Source organism: Diadema setosum, chromosome 15, assembly GCF_964275005.1.
Source record: "Diadema setosum chromosome 15, eeDiaSeto1, whole genome shotgun sequence".
In the NCBI taxonomy this organism is placed as follows: Eukaryota; Metazoa; Echinodermata; class Echinoidea; order Diadematoida; family Diadematidae; genus Diadema; species Diadema setosum.
In genome coordinates, this window is record NC_092699.1 from 3844250 (window position 1) to 3858817 (window position 14568).

The 14568-nt window shown below is 40.0% G+C and overlaps 1 protein-coding gene across 1 annotated transcript in view; it reads left to right on the forward strand.

Annotated features, from left to right (window-relative positions):
* LOC140239179 (echinoderm microtubule-associated protein-like 2) overlaps positions 1 to 14568 on the forward strand; it is a 50464-nt gene that overhangs the window by 21735 nt on the left and 14161 nt on the right. The window contains exons 2-8 of the mRNA XM_072319061.1: positions 5110 to 5976; positions 6600 to 6894; positions 8308 to 8579; positions 9284 to 9525; positions 11485 to 11634; positions 12340 to 12409; positions 13243 to 13269. Of these exons, the coding sequence (XP_072175162.1) occupies positions 5110 to 5976; positions 6600 to 6894; positions 8308 to 8579; positions 9284 to 9525; positions 11485 to 11634; positions 12340 to 12409; positions 13243 to 13269 (1923 nt within the window). The remainder of the gene's footprint in view (positions 1 to 5109; positions 5977 to 6599; positions 6895 to 8307; positions 8580 to 9283; positions 9526 to 11484; positions 11635 to 12339; positions 12410 to 13242; positions 13270 to 14568) is intronic.

Genomic DNA, 14568 nt, shown 5'->3' on the forward strand with positions numbered 1-14568 from the left:
GAAAGACGGGCGTATATGTGTTTTTTTTTTAATCTTATGTTCGTTTGCACGCCTTTTCAAGGAAAACGTTGGTATTTGCTTCATAAAATCATCACATTCACCTTTTTTTCGCTGTGTTTTCATCTTATATAACTGTAAATTGGAAGTTGGATCTTTTCAGTTTCACGGTGAGATAATAGCTATCTACAGGGGTCTCCCTTGGAGGAATTGTAGAAGCTGATAGGATTGTAACTTTGAATTGATTCAAATAACACTAACTTGAATACTAAGTAGTTGTAGCATTGGCGGCAGCTTTGAGATACGATAGGAAGACAAAACAGAGTGGCAATCCCCTCAATTCATAATCATAGAATACAAACAAAAAGTCAAACTAGTCCATGGATGTTTCTTAGTTCAGTCACGTCGTCATGTTGTTGTCCCAAGCGAGATAGAACGCGACTTTACGAGGTTGAGTGTAATAAGCAGACGGACGGCGATCGATTGCAGTTCGGTGCCGATCGAAGATCGACACAAAGCCCGGTAGATCGATGCGGATGACTTGTACGATCCTTTTGTCTCCCTATTTGAACACGATTTTGTTTTCTCCATTTCAAGATTCAAGGAAGCTCCATTGATCGGCCATCGGCCTACCAGACCTGAAGTCATTTTAAGAATTTACTTTCCATAAAACGTGGGGATGTCGGAAATACAGAGTTTGTTGTGAGGATGGCAGGAAAATCTGGACGAGCATTATCAGAGTGACAAAATATCGAGGATATCATACTTATCTTCAAACAGACTCAGCGATTTGACATGTAGCGTTGTCGTCTTATGGCATCCGTGTTGGATTTACTTTGTGTTGATCAAGATGATTGGTGAGGAGTATTGTGATGGAATAACGTAAACGAGGTATGTTTGTCGGGCGTGACGTACTAAATGGATATGAGAATTGGGAGGTTCGTTAAGTAAGTGAGAATTATGCGCTACGAACATTTACCCCAAGGTAACTAGTATCGTTATGGGACTTTTTCCTGTTATACGAGAGAATTAATGATCGCTATAATATGATAAGGAAAAAAAGGCAAAACAACAACAAAAAAAAAACAACAACAACAACAAAAGAAATATTATGTATATATCCTCACGGATTTTACAGGAAAGCCATAATGAAATACATGATACCAAAACCTTCCTGTCTAATTGAAATGTAACATAACAAACACACAAAAGAAAAACACACATAGAAACGAACAAGAAGTATATGCAAATATGACAAGAAAAGTAAATAGCATTCATCTTGATTTCTTTTAAAGTGGTATTTTTATAGTATATGACATGCTCAATTACATTCTAATAGTCAGAAACTGTGCTTTTTGCACACCACTTTATCCCAAAGTTTTGCGATTTATATTATTTTAGTATCCATGCAATAAAAGTGAAAATTTTGGGAACGGGATACTTGTTACATTTTACACGTGAAAATGGTCGCAAATCTATAGGCAGAGGTGACTCCAAAATAGCACTATTCGATTTGGGGCTGCGCCCCTCAGTGAATAGTACTTTTGGAGGCACCGAGGCCTATAGTTTTAACCAGAAACTCGAAATTAGGCAGAGTTTATTAGTGGTTATTTTACATTTTGAATCAAAGATTTAAATAAAAGAAGGGGGAAATGAGGGGCGAGAAGTCTTGTCATCAGTGGCGGATGCAGTGTTGTGGAGGGTTCTTACACTGACTGTACGAAGCAGCGAACGATGTCAGAGTGTGCTTTGTGATGTTACAATTATTCTTTTGTTAGAAATTATTACATGTTAGTTTCACTAGTGACTATACGAAGCATGGAGTGCGCAATATCAGAATTGCTTTGTGATGTCACAAATGCTTTCTGTCATTTTGCAAATAATATATTTTCAAAATGTCGTCATAAAAGTGACGCCATTTTGCAAATAGTACGCCATGGAGTGTCAAACATACCAATATTCTGACATGATAGCTGAAATGCCTATACAACAATCACGTGAATCTCTTTCAACCAATCACTATATTCTGGAGGATAATTTTTATCCAAAATATGATATTCACATCCAAGTGCATCTGGGACGGGGAGGTGAATTATCCTTTAATCTTAGATCATTTATTTGTCTTGAAAGACGCAAAGGGTTCTTTCCTGACCCGTTGTTCTTGTCAACCGGAATCATCTTCTACTAACAGCATATAATCTTTTCATTTTCCCTCCTGCATTCAAACCTCTTCAGATGAGAAATACCTCGTCAATTTAAATATGTTTTTACTTTCATATTCATATTGTTGATAAGTTTGATTCTATACTTTCATGTCTTGTATTCCTGTTAATTGTATTATTATCATTGTATCCTCAATGATTGTATAAATTATCTGTGATTGTAAACTTGAACTTAAATTTGGTAATAAATCATTCATTCATTCATGCATTCATTCATTCAATTTAGTTCACAAGAATGTGATTGTGAATCGATTGGTTCAATGTAATGATACATCTGTAAATATTTCACCAACACACTCCCGATGGGTTGGCATATTATGTTTAGCATAATTTTAACATTTGAAAAAAAAAATGAAGATAATCTCGGTTAAGCTAACTGTCAATCAAAATATGGGGTTCTTCAAAATGACATATGAACGACATAAGTAGCCAAAATGCTTTCAAAGATGAAGTCGACATTGTCGGCATCATCTTTTCAGTTCTAGTCGGAGCACCAAAGATATCATTTCTGTCGATAATGTCGTGTGCAGCACCGTCTTATGGTTCGTCCACTGTTTCTTTTGTTTAATACACAACAGTAGCCATATGGTTTTGGTTTTGTTCATCTTATCAATGCCTTTGTCTTTGTCCTTACTTTTGTCCTTGCTGCTATCTATACCTCTTTGTTAGCGTCTGCGTGCCACTGAATGTATCCGTCATTCAATTACTGCTCTACGTCACTGTCGCTATCGTTGTCTTTGTTTATGCGTATAATAAATTTATATAGGATGTATTGTATTTTCCTTATGCCACAAGCTGTCCACTGGTATACCACTCAATAAAAGGCTGATGAGATGTTCAATGTCACCTCATCTTACTATTCCTCCCCCCCCCCCCCCGCCCGTCTCTTTCCTCCTTTCTCTCTCTCTCTCTCTTATTCGTTGCAGCCTGTACTACTCATGGGTTGATGATAAAATACAAACCTGTCATCTACAGTGGTCTGTTCTTTTTCAAGCAAGTGCAAAATCATATAAAAGTTAAGGAAAAACATGACATTTTTCAATATGGCGGAGAAAGAGAAGGGGTGGTAATATAATCAATGACACTTTACGTGATTAGAAAAAAATTACTAATATACATACTTTAAGCATATTAGCACAATATAACAATATAATTCATACAATCCTTTTCAGCATGGGTTTTGTATAAATTGTTGAAATCAACAGAATGAAAATATCTGAAAATTGAGAATAGATTTAAGTTCTATATAGTGGCCAAGCCGTGCTGTTTTGTTTGTTGTTGTTGTTTTTTTTTAATATGTGCTTTACTTTTATACTATCTAGTGCTATCTAGTACCTAGTGCTATTGCATCTTGTGTAATGTATTACACTGATTCAGGAAAAAGGATCAGAGACCCAGAACTATTTCCTGTAAAACTTTACATTTTGGTTATTTTCCATCTTCACTTCATTTTCACAATTTTACATCAAGGACGGCCTCTGTATCAGAGCGATTACTATCAAGCAATTACTATCATACTTGATTTGATATACAGAGATTGCAACAGAACGTTTGTGTAAACGTGTGTGTGTGTGTGTGTGTGTGTGTGTGGAGGGGTGGGGGACTGCGGGATTGGTGTGGTCAAGGGTCAATGAGAAAAGAGAAAAACGCCTTGAAATATCTTAATTAAGCCTACACTATTCGGATTAGATTGCTACTTTCCGCGAAATTACCCCAAATATGATGACACGCAGTGACATAATTACGTCGAATCATGATCTTTGAGATGTGCAGAAAAGTTATGTAGATGAACAGATATATATCGATAGGTCGATATAAAAATGCTGAGAGAGCTGAAAATGTGGTAATGGTTCACAGAGACTGCAATTACAAATGCCTTCGGATCCCGTGCATAATCCACTGAGTAGTATCAAAGAACCTTCGTGATGTCACTGACTTCGTAGTCTCAACAACACTTGCATGTTTCATGAGGAAGAAAGAGATGGAGAGAGAGGAAAAGAGAGGAGGAAGGAGCTATACGTTAGTGCAACAAATATACCACCGATCGGTTTCGCTGGTACCTGTTCCTACCAGAATGGTATTGTTGGTCCATGATGGCCAAAGCCATTTCCCCGTTTGAGACCAGCTCGCACTCAAATCAGCCCGTTCCATGATTTTCCCTTTCTCACTCGAAAACAATGTGCCTACAACGGCGTATCGATAAACCTACAGCAGCCATGCCACCTCCCTTTGTCCGCAGGGAATGTTGTTTCATACTTTGCCTTCCTGGTCCAGGCAACACATTGTCGTTGGATCGATATCGTTATCGATTATTCTCACCCGAGAGGCTCTCTATCGAGAAGAAATCTCTATCGATAAGATATTGTGATCACGCTTTCTAACTTTGTCTGGCTGCATTGGCTAACGTATACTGATCATGTCGCTATCACGGTATTATTTTTTGGGAAGTCTTCTCTATACGTTTGTTTTCAACCTCATGTTTCTTACATCGGTATGAAGTCAAAAAATGGAAGCACATGCTGACAGCTACTGAAAAGACATACTCATCAACTGTTTTATTTGAAAAGGATGTAGAAATTTATGAACGGCGCTGCAACTGTGTGTTTAGGCAGGAAAATTTGTGCATGAAAATTGCTTTTCTCGCAGACGAAGTGCATGCCTTCTAGTTTGGTAAGCGTTACAATGGTTTTGTTTGGTACTCAAACCGTGAGCCAACTGAAGTTCATACTCAGAATAATAAGAATGTATAGGACATGACATTCTGCAGCTATTACATTAGTGTTGTTACGTTACATACATTAAGTGTACAATATGTCATGTGTGAAAGGACTGCAACAATGATGTTTCAATTCCTTCATTAGATACACTACCTGTTTTGTATTCACAATAGGTGTCTTCTGGAAGTGACGACATCGGATATCAGGAAGACTGGGAGGACGAAGAGGACGACGACATCGTCCAGCAGCCGCAGCCAACCCGAACTCGTCGTCCTCCTGTGGCGGAGGAGGACGACTACTCTCCCCGCGGCGACGCCATGTTCGACTTCACCCCGCCCCAGACACGCCTCAATAAAGCGCCCCCAAAGAAGCAGCAATCTAAGCAGGGAAGGTTTACCACGAAAGTTGTGACCTTTTACCGCAATGGCGACAAACACTTCCCAGGCGTCACGCTGCCACTCAGCGTGCGCAAGTACGCCACCATGGACGTCCTCAAGACATTTCTCACGGGGAAAGTTTCATTGCCTTACGGCGTGAGAAAGATATACTCCCTTGCCGGTATTGAAGTGCAAAGCGTCGAGGATTTTGTTGACGGACGCGCTTATGTCTGTGCCAGTGGCCAGTTCAACGACCGGACGCCTTATGGGAGAGCCGATCACACGCAAAAGCACTGGCGCACGGAGAAGCCGTCAAACGGACTTCGAGGATCGGACCTTAATCTGTTTACCAAAGATAGCACGAGCAACACTCTTAATGTCCTCGAGGAGGACTTTCCTAAGAGTAGGTTCGGGAACATTGCACGTCGGCACTCACTGAACCTTGTCTCCAAGAACCCTTCCATTGATCCGCTGGTTGCGCAGTGGGCCAAACCACGAGTCATCCAAATTGTGAGCAACACCCATCGGTCGAGCAGGGCAAAGATTCTCCTGAACCCCAAAACCTCGCAGTGTTTCGATGATGTGTTGAAGGACATGAGTCCAGCAATCATGCTTACAAATCCACCTGTTCGGAAACTCTTCACGTGGAGGACCGAGGAAGAGGTAAGAGACACCTAATTGCAATGTTAGTTGGTGTTTTTGTTTTGTGTATGTTTGCTGCTGTGTTTTACATTTTGAAAGACACTGTATATCAAGAAGTACGAACACTCCTGCAACAGTTACATTCCCTGTTACTTTGTCTTCATTGTCATGCTCGTTTCATCAATTTCCTAGCATGACAAGTCACTGGTATTGCTCAGGGAATGATATCTCAAGCAGCAACTGAGGTTTTCATATTGCAATCTTCCCGCACATCTAACTTTATGTAGTTCAAAATGATTGAATTTGTTCAGAAAACTGGCGAACTGTTCGTAATGGGTTTTCTTGGAGAATGATTCTTTTAAATAAAACTGTAAAGGTATGGATTGAAAAAAAAAGGATCTCGACAGATTTTGTTGTTGTTGTTTTTAGATCATTAATGTGTTTCTTCTTGGTGACAACGCGCTGCACGAGCAAAACAAGATTGTTAATCCCAACATTGAATGGTCGACTGCAAATACCATTATTGTTTCTGTAGTGATAGGCAGACGTTACATGTACGATATCAATTGATCTCGACCATTTATGTCACAAGAACTTTCATGGTATAGCATTATTCTCTATGGCAACTAATCTTTTCCCTCTAGGTCCTCAGTTTCACACAACTCTTTCGCGACTTCCGGGACCACAGCATGTTCATCGCCTGCGGCATCGAGCAGCTGAAGCGGTCGTCACATCTCGGCAAGGCGCGAAGCGAGTCCGAGGATCCTGAACCACCAGCCGCGGAGAGGTTCGAGGTGGACGACATCTTCGACGACGTCCCACGATCACAGCGGCAGCCGGCGATGGCGAAAGTCGGTCGGTACGTCACGATGTACCAGGACTGGAAGAGGTATAAGGAGAAGCGGTGGAAACGGCCAGATGAACCCGAAGTACAGCGAGGTGAGTAGAAGCATACTTGCGACGATGACGACGACGACGAGAGCGAAAGGGATGTAAAAAGAATGAAAATCATTGCGATTTGGTTTAAGAAAAAGATAACATCTAACCAGTAGCGATAATAACACAGGTGGGGTATTACCCTAGTTGCATCATGTTTTGTTTTGTTTTGTTTTGTGTATTTGTTTTTTCACAATCCCCATATTATAATTCTGTCCTGTCTTGATGTGACATATCATATCACTTTAACAATCATTGCTGTCAGAAAACTGAAAATACTGCATTCTTTACTTACTACGTAACGGCGTAAGCTCAACTGACTGTTTGCTGAGTAGATAGAATTGGCAATGGAACTGGGGGCATTTCATGAAGCACTTTGGTCGGATATTTTTTCTGACAAACTGTTACAAGCTACTGAAATCCTTGCATCTGATTGGCTGAAAGCAAATATGTCTGACAACTTTGTCGGGCAAAATGCTTCATGAAATGCTTCCCAGAACTTATTTTTGAAAATTAAACATCCTTAAAGATTATAAAAGTAAAAAGAACAGATTAAACTTAGAGTTGTCTGCACCAATACTGTCCTATCAGTGGCGATGACTTATAAGTGGCAGTAATGTGGAAACCGCCGTGCGCAGCAACAACTTAAATTCTAATTGATAAATCAGTGATCAATCTTGGGCTTCTATTTTCTTCTGCCGTGTACACTTTGGAATAAATTGTGATAGTCCTTGCCTGAAGTGATTTTTGCTGCTCTACACATTGAAAGATCCTTAATTGCCTGTTAGTAATCTTAGCTATACCACATATTGGAAGGTCTTTTCATTTAGTGATCTTTTCTGCACCACACATAGGCGGTCCTTGCCTTTGATGCTCTCTGCGGCACCATAAGGTCATTACCTTTAGTGATCTCAGTTGTTACACAAATCGAAAGGTCCTTTTCTGTAGTGACCTTTGCTGTAACACGCATTGGAATGTCCTTGCCTCGAGTGATCTCAGCTGTACCACATATATTTTAAGGTCCCTTGCCTTTAGTAATCTCGGAAAGGTTCTTGTCTTTAGTGATATCTACAGCAACCACATATCGGAGGTCCTTGTATTCAGTAATCTCTGCTGCACCACATATTTTGAGGTCCTTGCCTTTAGTGTCCTCTGCTGCACCACACGTGGAAAACTTTTTGCCTACAGTAATCTCTGCTGCACAACATACTGAAAGATCTACCTTTAGTGTTCTGTACTGCACCACAATCATGTAATAAGGTCTTTGCTCTTCGAAAAGTGATCTTTGCTGCACCACACACTGGAAGCTACCATGTATTCCCCTTGTCTATGTCCATGTATTTGTCATCTTTGTACACTGAATAAAAAAACAAAGTTGCAATATCACCTGTTTCTCGTCACTTTGGTCTTTTACAGCATACCCTGCCAGCCCAAGGAGAGCTCTGCCGTCGAAGGAAGATCCCCTTCCACCGATGCGACCGCGAAAGGCCTTCCAGACGAACACCGGCAACGCCCTGGCGAACAGCTTGGGCAGCTCGACGGACGAGAGCCTCGAGCTGATGGACTTCGAGGAGCAGAACGGCAACGACGATGGTTTGAGACGCGGTCGTGGCGTGCACGTAATCGAAGGCCGCACGCCGTACAACCTGCGCGACAGGAAGCAGAGACTGCTAGACAAACGCGTTCAGGTAACCATTGGAGATCAATGTGTATAAACGTACAGGTAGCATCCAATGTTCTGGAAAATCTAAAGTATATCAAGGAGAATATTGCAGCATGGATGAAATACATATACTTAAGACTCCCTTGCAAAAAAGAAGAACATGAATAAAATACTAAGTAAGTCCATTACTATTTGTCTTACTCGATATATTTAAAATATCACTTTTACTAGTATGAGATTTAGCAATAGTCATGTACCAGATCAATCAGAAATGAAATGTCAATCGGTAAGCAGCGAAGCTCGAATGCCACAGTGTAGCTATACCAACTTTACATGCAATATATTTTGCATCTTCTGCTGATACACTGCATTAATCATGTATACTTGACCTATCTAGTCAAGTCAAACACAGATGAATTAGTTTCCGTCATTGAATAATCCATTTCAAATATTTACCACTTGGAGATTTCCGACAAATGTCATTCTCAGCTTGAGATATTTAAAAGTAGCGTCATAATCCGTGCACCATGTTATTCACCACTTCGTTTGGGTTGAATTGTGTAGAAGGTCGGTGAAACATCATTGTGGAAGAGCACCTAGATGTGAAATTATTAATTAACCTTTAAGTAAGGTAACAAATGCAAATGTGACTAAAAGAACATTTCTATTAAAATTGTTGGTTAATGTTTATGTTTTACATTTATCATTCATCCACTGAACATCCTACAGCTGCAGAATTCACCGGAAGTGATCGTCTCGGACGACGGTCAAGAAGGATTGTCGCCGGTCAAGAATCAGAAGCCGCTCGGAGCCCGCCGGAAAGAGAAGAGAGAGACCAAGGGTCAAAAGTTCCTACCAGCTCCGGTCAGCGTCGAAATCCACGGTCAGTTGCGCGAGTTTCTCCCGCCTTCAGACGACGGACCCAAACACAGCGATAAACTTCCCGCCAAGAAACTCAAACTGGACTGGGTGTATCCTTTTGTTTATCTTTATGTGTGAGTGTGTGTGTGTGTGTGTGTGTGGTTCGTTCGAGGGTGTATTGATGAAACGAATGATTATTACCTCACGTTTTAAAATGAATGATGTAGGTATAAATAAACTTGAAATATTATGCTCTTTATCTTAGCCTAGTACAGCACACTGCATGCTTACCTCCCAGTAATCTGAAGGAATTTACTACCTCTCTATATCATATCATTATAACGTAGGCCTACATATTATAGTGGGCAAGGGGCTGTTTGAATGAACAAATTGTCAACTATTGCGTAAGGCTATAAAGTAGTATAGGGTGATCTGAAACGGAATAGATTTCGAAGTTATAGATATGACCCGAAGACATGTCGTCTTGTATAAATAATTCTCCAAGGCATCATAGTTTTGAAGAAAACTTTGCATTATATGGTGTTTGATAATTACTGAAACGGTAAAATATGTTTTTCCAATTACATGTCAGTGCATGACGAGATATGCAGTGAGTATGTGTGTGCGTTTATTGCGAATCCTATGTTGAAAAATGTATGTAATTTAAACTTGTTTGTATAGTATAATGTGTGTATTACATGACATACGCGTATATGTATTGTGTGCGTGAAGGGCACATTGATTATGGTGTTTCAGTTTACCGTTTAAAGGGGCATAGTCCCGGTAGTATAGATGGCGCTGTTGATGATACTGCCGATCACCGTTAGCATTGATACGAAGGTTACCGAAGTTGAGCTGTCATCAAGAGTAAAGTGCGTAGGTGTTGCTAAGTAAGGCCAAAAAAAAAAAAAAAATTGTTGCATTGGCGTAACCCGCCCGACCCTAAAAATTCCGCCGACCCCATGTTTTTTTATTATTTTTTTTGTGCTATCGATATCAAATATCTTGTTGATTGCGATCGCGATCGCACAAACCCGGAAGTGGAAACGGCTCTGGGGATATCAGATGTTCGAGGGAGAGATCTAGCGCCTCGCATAAGCCTTCCTTGATCAGTACGTCATCTGTTTCCAACAGGGACACGTACTCTAACAAGATTTATTCCGTGTATACGTAGCATTCAGACTGCGATGTATTGTGCACAGTTTTGCCATAGGTTTCTTGTGTGGAGAACTTACACGAATCTGTATATGTGGGACTGTAATAGAGATCGCCGTGTGCGATGAAAAGATCGGACATATGGGTCAATTTGCATCTATCTTATCTAAGTCAAAATAGTAAAATATGAAGTGAAAACATTCAGGATAGGGATTTCAACATCTTTAAATTCTGTGAAGGGGGTATAATTCCAGTAATATCGGCCTCATAAATGATTCGTAGAATAGATGAACACAGCACATTCGGTGCAGCAGTTGTAACTGTTTACTGAGCTGAGCACGAGTTTTACACGTAAAATGCAGGTAGCAAAAAAAAAAAAAAAAAAAAAAAAAAAAATCCGCCCGACCGACCCTATTTGAAAATCTCATGTTACGCCAATGCAACAATTTTTTTTTTTTTTTTGGCCTAACGTTGCCTTTGTTGTCTTCTTTGCGCATCGCGCAGTCTGTAGTAATGCCAGGGTGCGTGCATATGTGCTTGTTATTATGACATCACAAAAGAAGTTTGCTTAAGCTGTCATCCTCCTCAGCCGAATCATGAGCCGAACTGTGATCGGACCACTGACTACAGTGAATCGGACTTCTTCGGACTCGGGAAAGTGGGCCAAAGCGTAAGCGCCAAAGAGAAGTCGATAGCGTAGGTCTCTATAGGAAACTTGCGCCGTGCGCCCGCGTACACATTTGACTAAAACACGCCACCGGAACCATGCACCTTTAACTCTGTTATTACCTTCAGCAACGTGTTTGTGTACAACTTCAAAGGCGTTTTGAAATGGTGGCTTTTAAGGGGTAACGCAACATCAGATGTGTATTTTTCCCCCTCCATTCCTTGACCTTAATTACTGCTACCAATAGCTATGGGTATCGAGGCTTCGACGCCAGAAACAACCTCTTCTCCTTGCCGTCGGGCGAGCTGCTCTATTTCGTCGGGGCCATCGCCATCCTCTTCGACCGGGACCTCGGCGAGCAGCGGCACTACCTCGGTCACAACGAAGACATTCAGAGGTATCGTTGCCGTAGAGATACACACACACAACACACACACGCACGCACACACACACACACACGCGCGCGCACACACACACACACACGCGCGCACACACCCACAACCGCGCGCACACACACACAACCACACACACACACATGTCAGTATGATGTAATGAGTTTATAGGCCTACACATGCGATGGTATGATAAAATAGATATAAAAAAATAAAAAATAAAAATGAATATAGAGACACAAAATTATACCAGTATACGAGGTACGAACTGATCAGAGGGTGAACTACTCGTTATTATATACAAGCGTTGCAATTTGAACAGCTTTGACATAATTACAGCCTTCTTTCTCGAATTAGAGATAATAGATTATATTTCATGTCCCCATGAAATAAGTAAACTGAAATGGCATTGACTCCTTAAACCATGAACCTTACATTTTCTGTCTGTGCCTCTGCATGCTCTATGAATGATTTAGACCAAACAACAACGCAGAACGTGTCGCTCTTGAGTAATATTTTGTCGAGATTACGAAAGTAATGTAATAAAGACATCTTTTTGACACATTTTTACACCTGTCGTCTTACCGCCGTTACAAGATCCAAATAATGCACCTTCAGTATGATGCCTACTGTCTCAAAGTCATTCATTCATGGCTACTTTTTCTCTTCCCCCCCCCCCCCCCTCTCTCTCTCTCTCTCTCTCACCAAAGCATGGCTGTCCATCCAAGTGGTGCATACGTAGCAACGGGCCAAATGGCTGGACAACTCCCTGATTCAACGGTAAGATACCCAGCTCCTGCACTCAACAGACAAGCCTCTTGAAAGACCGAATGACTGACTGACTGACTGAATGATTGAATGAATGAATGAATGAATGAATGAAATAATTAATCAATTACTTGATAAAATAGATGAATGGATGAATGAGAAATAAGTAAATGAATGAATACAAACGTAGCTTAACCATTTGAACGAATCAAGGTATTAAGTTTTAATCTCAACTACTTGATTTAATGAATGACTGATTAAAATGATTCATTAATAACACTTGAATGAATTATTAAAAAGAAAGAAGAATTCATAATAAAGATAGAAGAATTTCAATTTAATGTCGAACAGTTAGCCGTCGCTATCGCATATCATGCTGTAAAGACAAAGGAAAAACAACTATTTTATCTAGTAATAAAACCACAGCTTGAATGTAGTATGGATATTTCTACAAGCGTCAGCAAATCGATGTCTTTTATCTCCAAGGTGGCGAAGCTTTGAGAGAAACTAATGTATAGAAATATATTTTGTGTGTGTGTGTCATTTATGTCAGTAGTTATTGCGGATACTAAAAAGTTATTTAAGAAATTGTTGTTACATCAGTGACGTCAGTTTAATTTCCGCAGTCTTTTATATTCTAAGTCAATTGGATAGTTAATTAATTTCTTAAAGAAATAACAAACCAATAAGAGATAGTGATTCCCGTGCTAGTTCACGAAAAAAAAAACAACCGCAACAACTATTTCCAATACAATGATAGGGTTGTGTCAGATTTTGTAGAATATACGATAATGTCCTTTAAATTCAAAGGATTGAGATTTGTTTTGCTATTTCCACGAGAGTAGCCCTCAGACGTTGCGATTTGCCACTGCGTAAGTATCTTGTATCTATACCCTTTTCTCTTCTTCACTTATTTACACGTCTGTTGCATTCTCACAAAGTATTGTAACGTGTGTGGTGTTTCAATAATTTGCACTGTCTGCTTGGTTGTATTTGTCTTTACAGGAAAGGTAGATTTTGATTTTGATTTTAATTTTAATTTCTTCGTCCTTACACACAAAGTCTTTCCTCAGTAATAATGTATTCTACGGATCATTTAGCGCCCTGCATCTGTGCATATTATACATACCATTATTGAATTCAGAACTTGTTGGCACCCAAGAAACAGTGGAGTGTGTGAAGTTGTCGTTACTGAATGACGCCGTGACGTCAGAAATAATGAGCTACTAACTATAAATACACCGGTGTAGATTTGTTGATGAACGACCACACACACCAATACACCGGATAAGATATATCGTTGTCTGACAAGCCGTCGGGATATCCAGACAATTGTTACTACCATTTGCCCCTGTATTGAATGAAATAGTCCAACCTGCGTTATCATCATTCTGAAATTTATAATAGGTGTACCTTTTTGCCAAGTTTGATTGTGTCTCAACGATATTTTGCACAACTGCCAGTTAGTGTAATTTCTATAACACAGACTGTTTGAACTGAGCACTCAACACATAGCACAGAGCTCTATAGTTTCATCAGACATTCAAGAGCCTGATTGGGGGTCAACTCATCTGCAACCGAGGCACTTAAACAGAGAAGAATCAGTGTTAAATGACTAAAGCTAACAAACAGTTTGAGAAATTAGGATTTTATTCATGTCACTGGCGCATGCGTTGTTAGGCAACTCTGATTTATACCCATTTAGCGAGTCATACCATTATTCTTAATGGACCTTTGGAGAACACATATTCATGGTTAGTTTTGTTTTTCTCTCTTTTTTTGTCCAAATAGCTTGATTTTTCAGTTATGTTCCCTCTTCAATTTGCGCCATACCAACTGCAAAACTTAACCGGTCACAAATCAGTCTATTTAAAGTAACAAACAAACGGACATTATCTGACTCTATCGTTGAAAGCGAATATAAAAAAAAAAAACAAAAACAAAACTTTTAGTCCCCCCATAAAAAGGGCTGTAATGTGTGTGAGAGGGAGAGAGGGAGAAAAAGAAAGAGAGAGAGAGAGAGTATGAATAAGTGCTTGTTTACGATGTTTTTGTTTCGTCTCAACCTCGATGTAGTGAACTCACCTACTCTGCCAGCGTCGTACATTAACTCCAATAATATTTTCGATTAGAAATGCACCCTTAGTCAAATCAGAATGTAGTTTGACTGC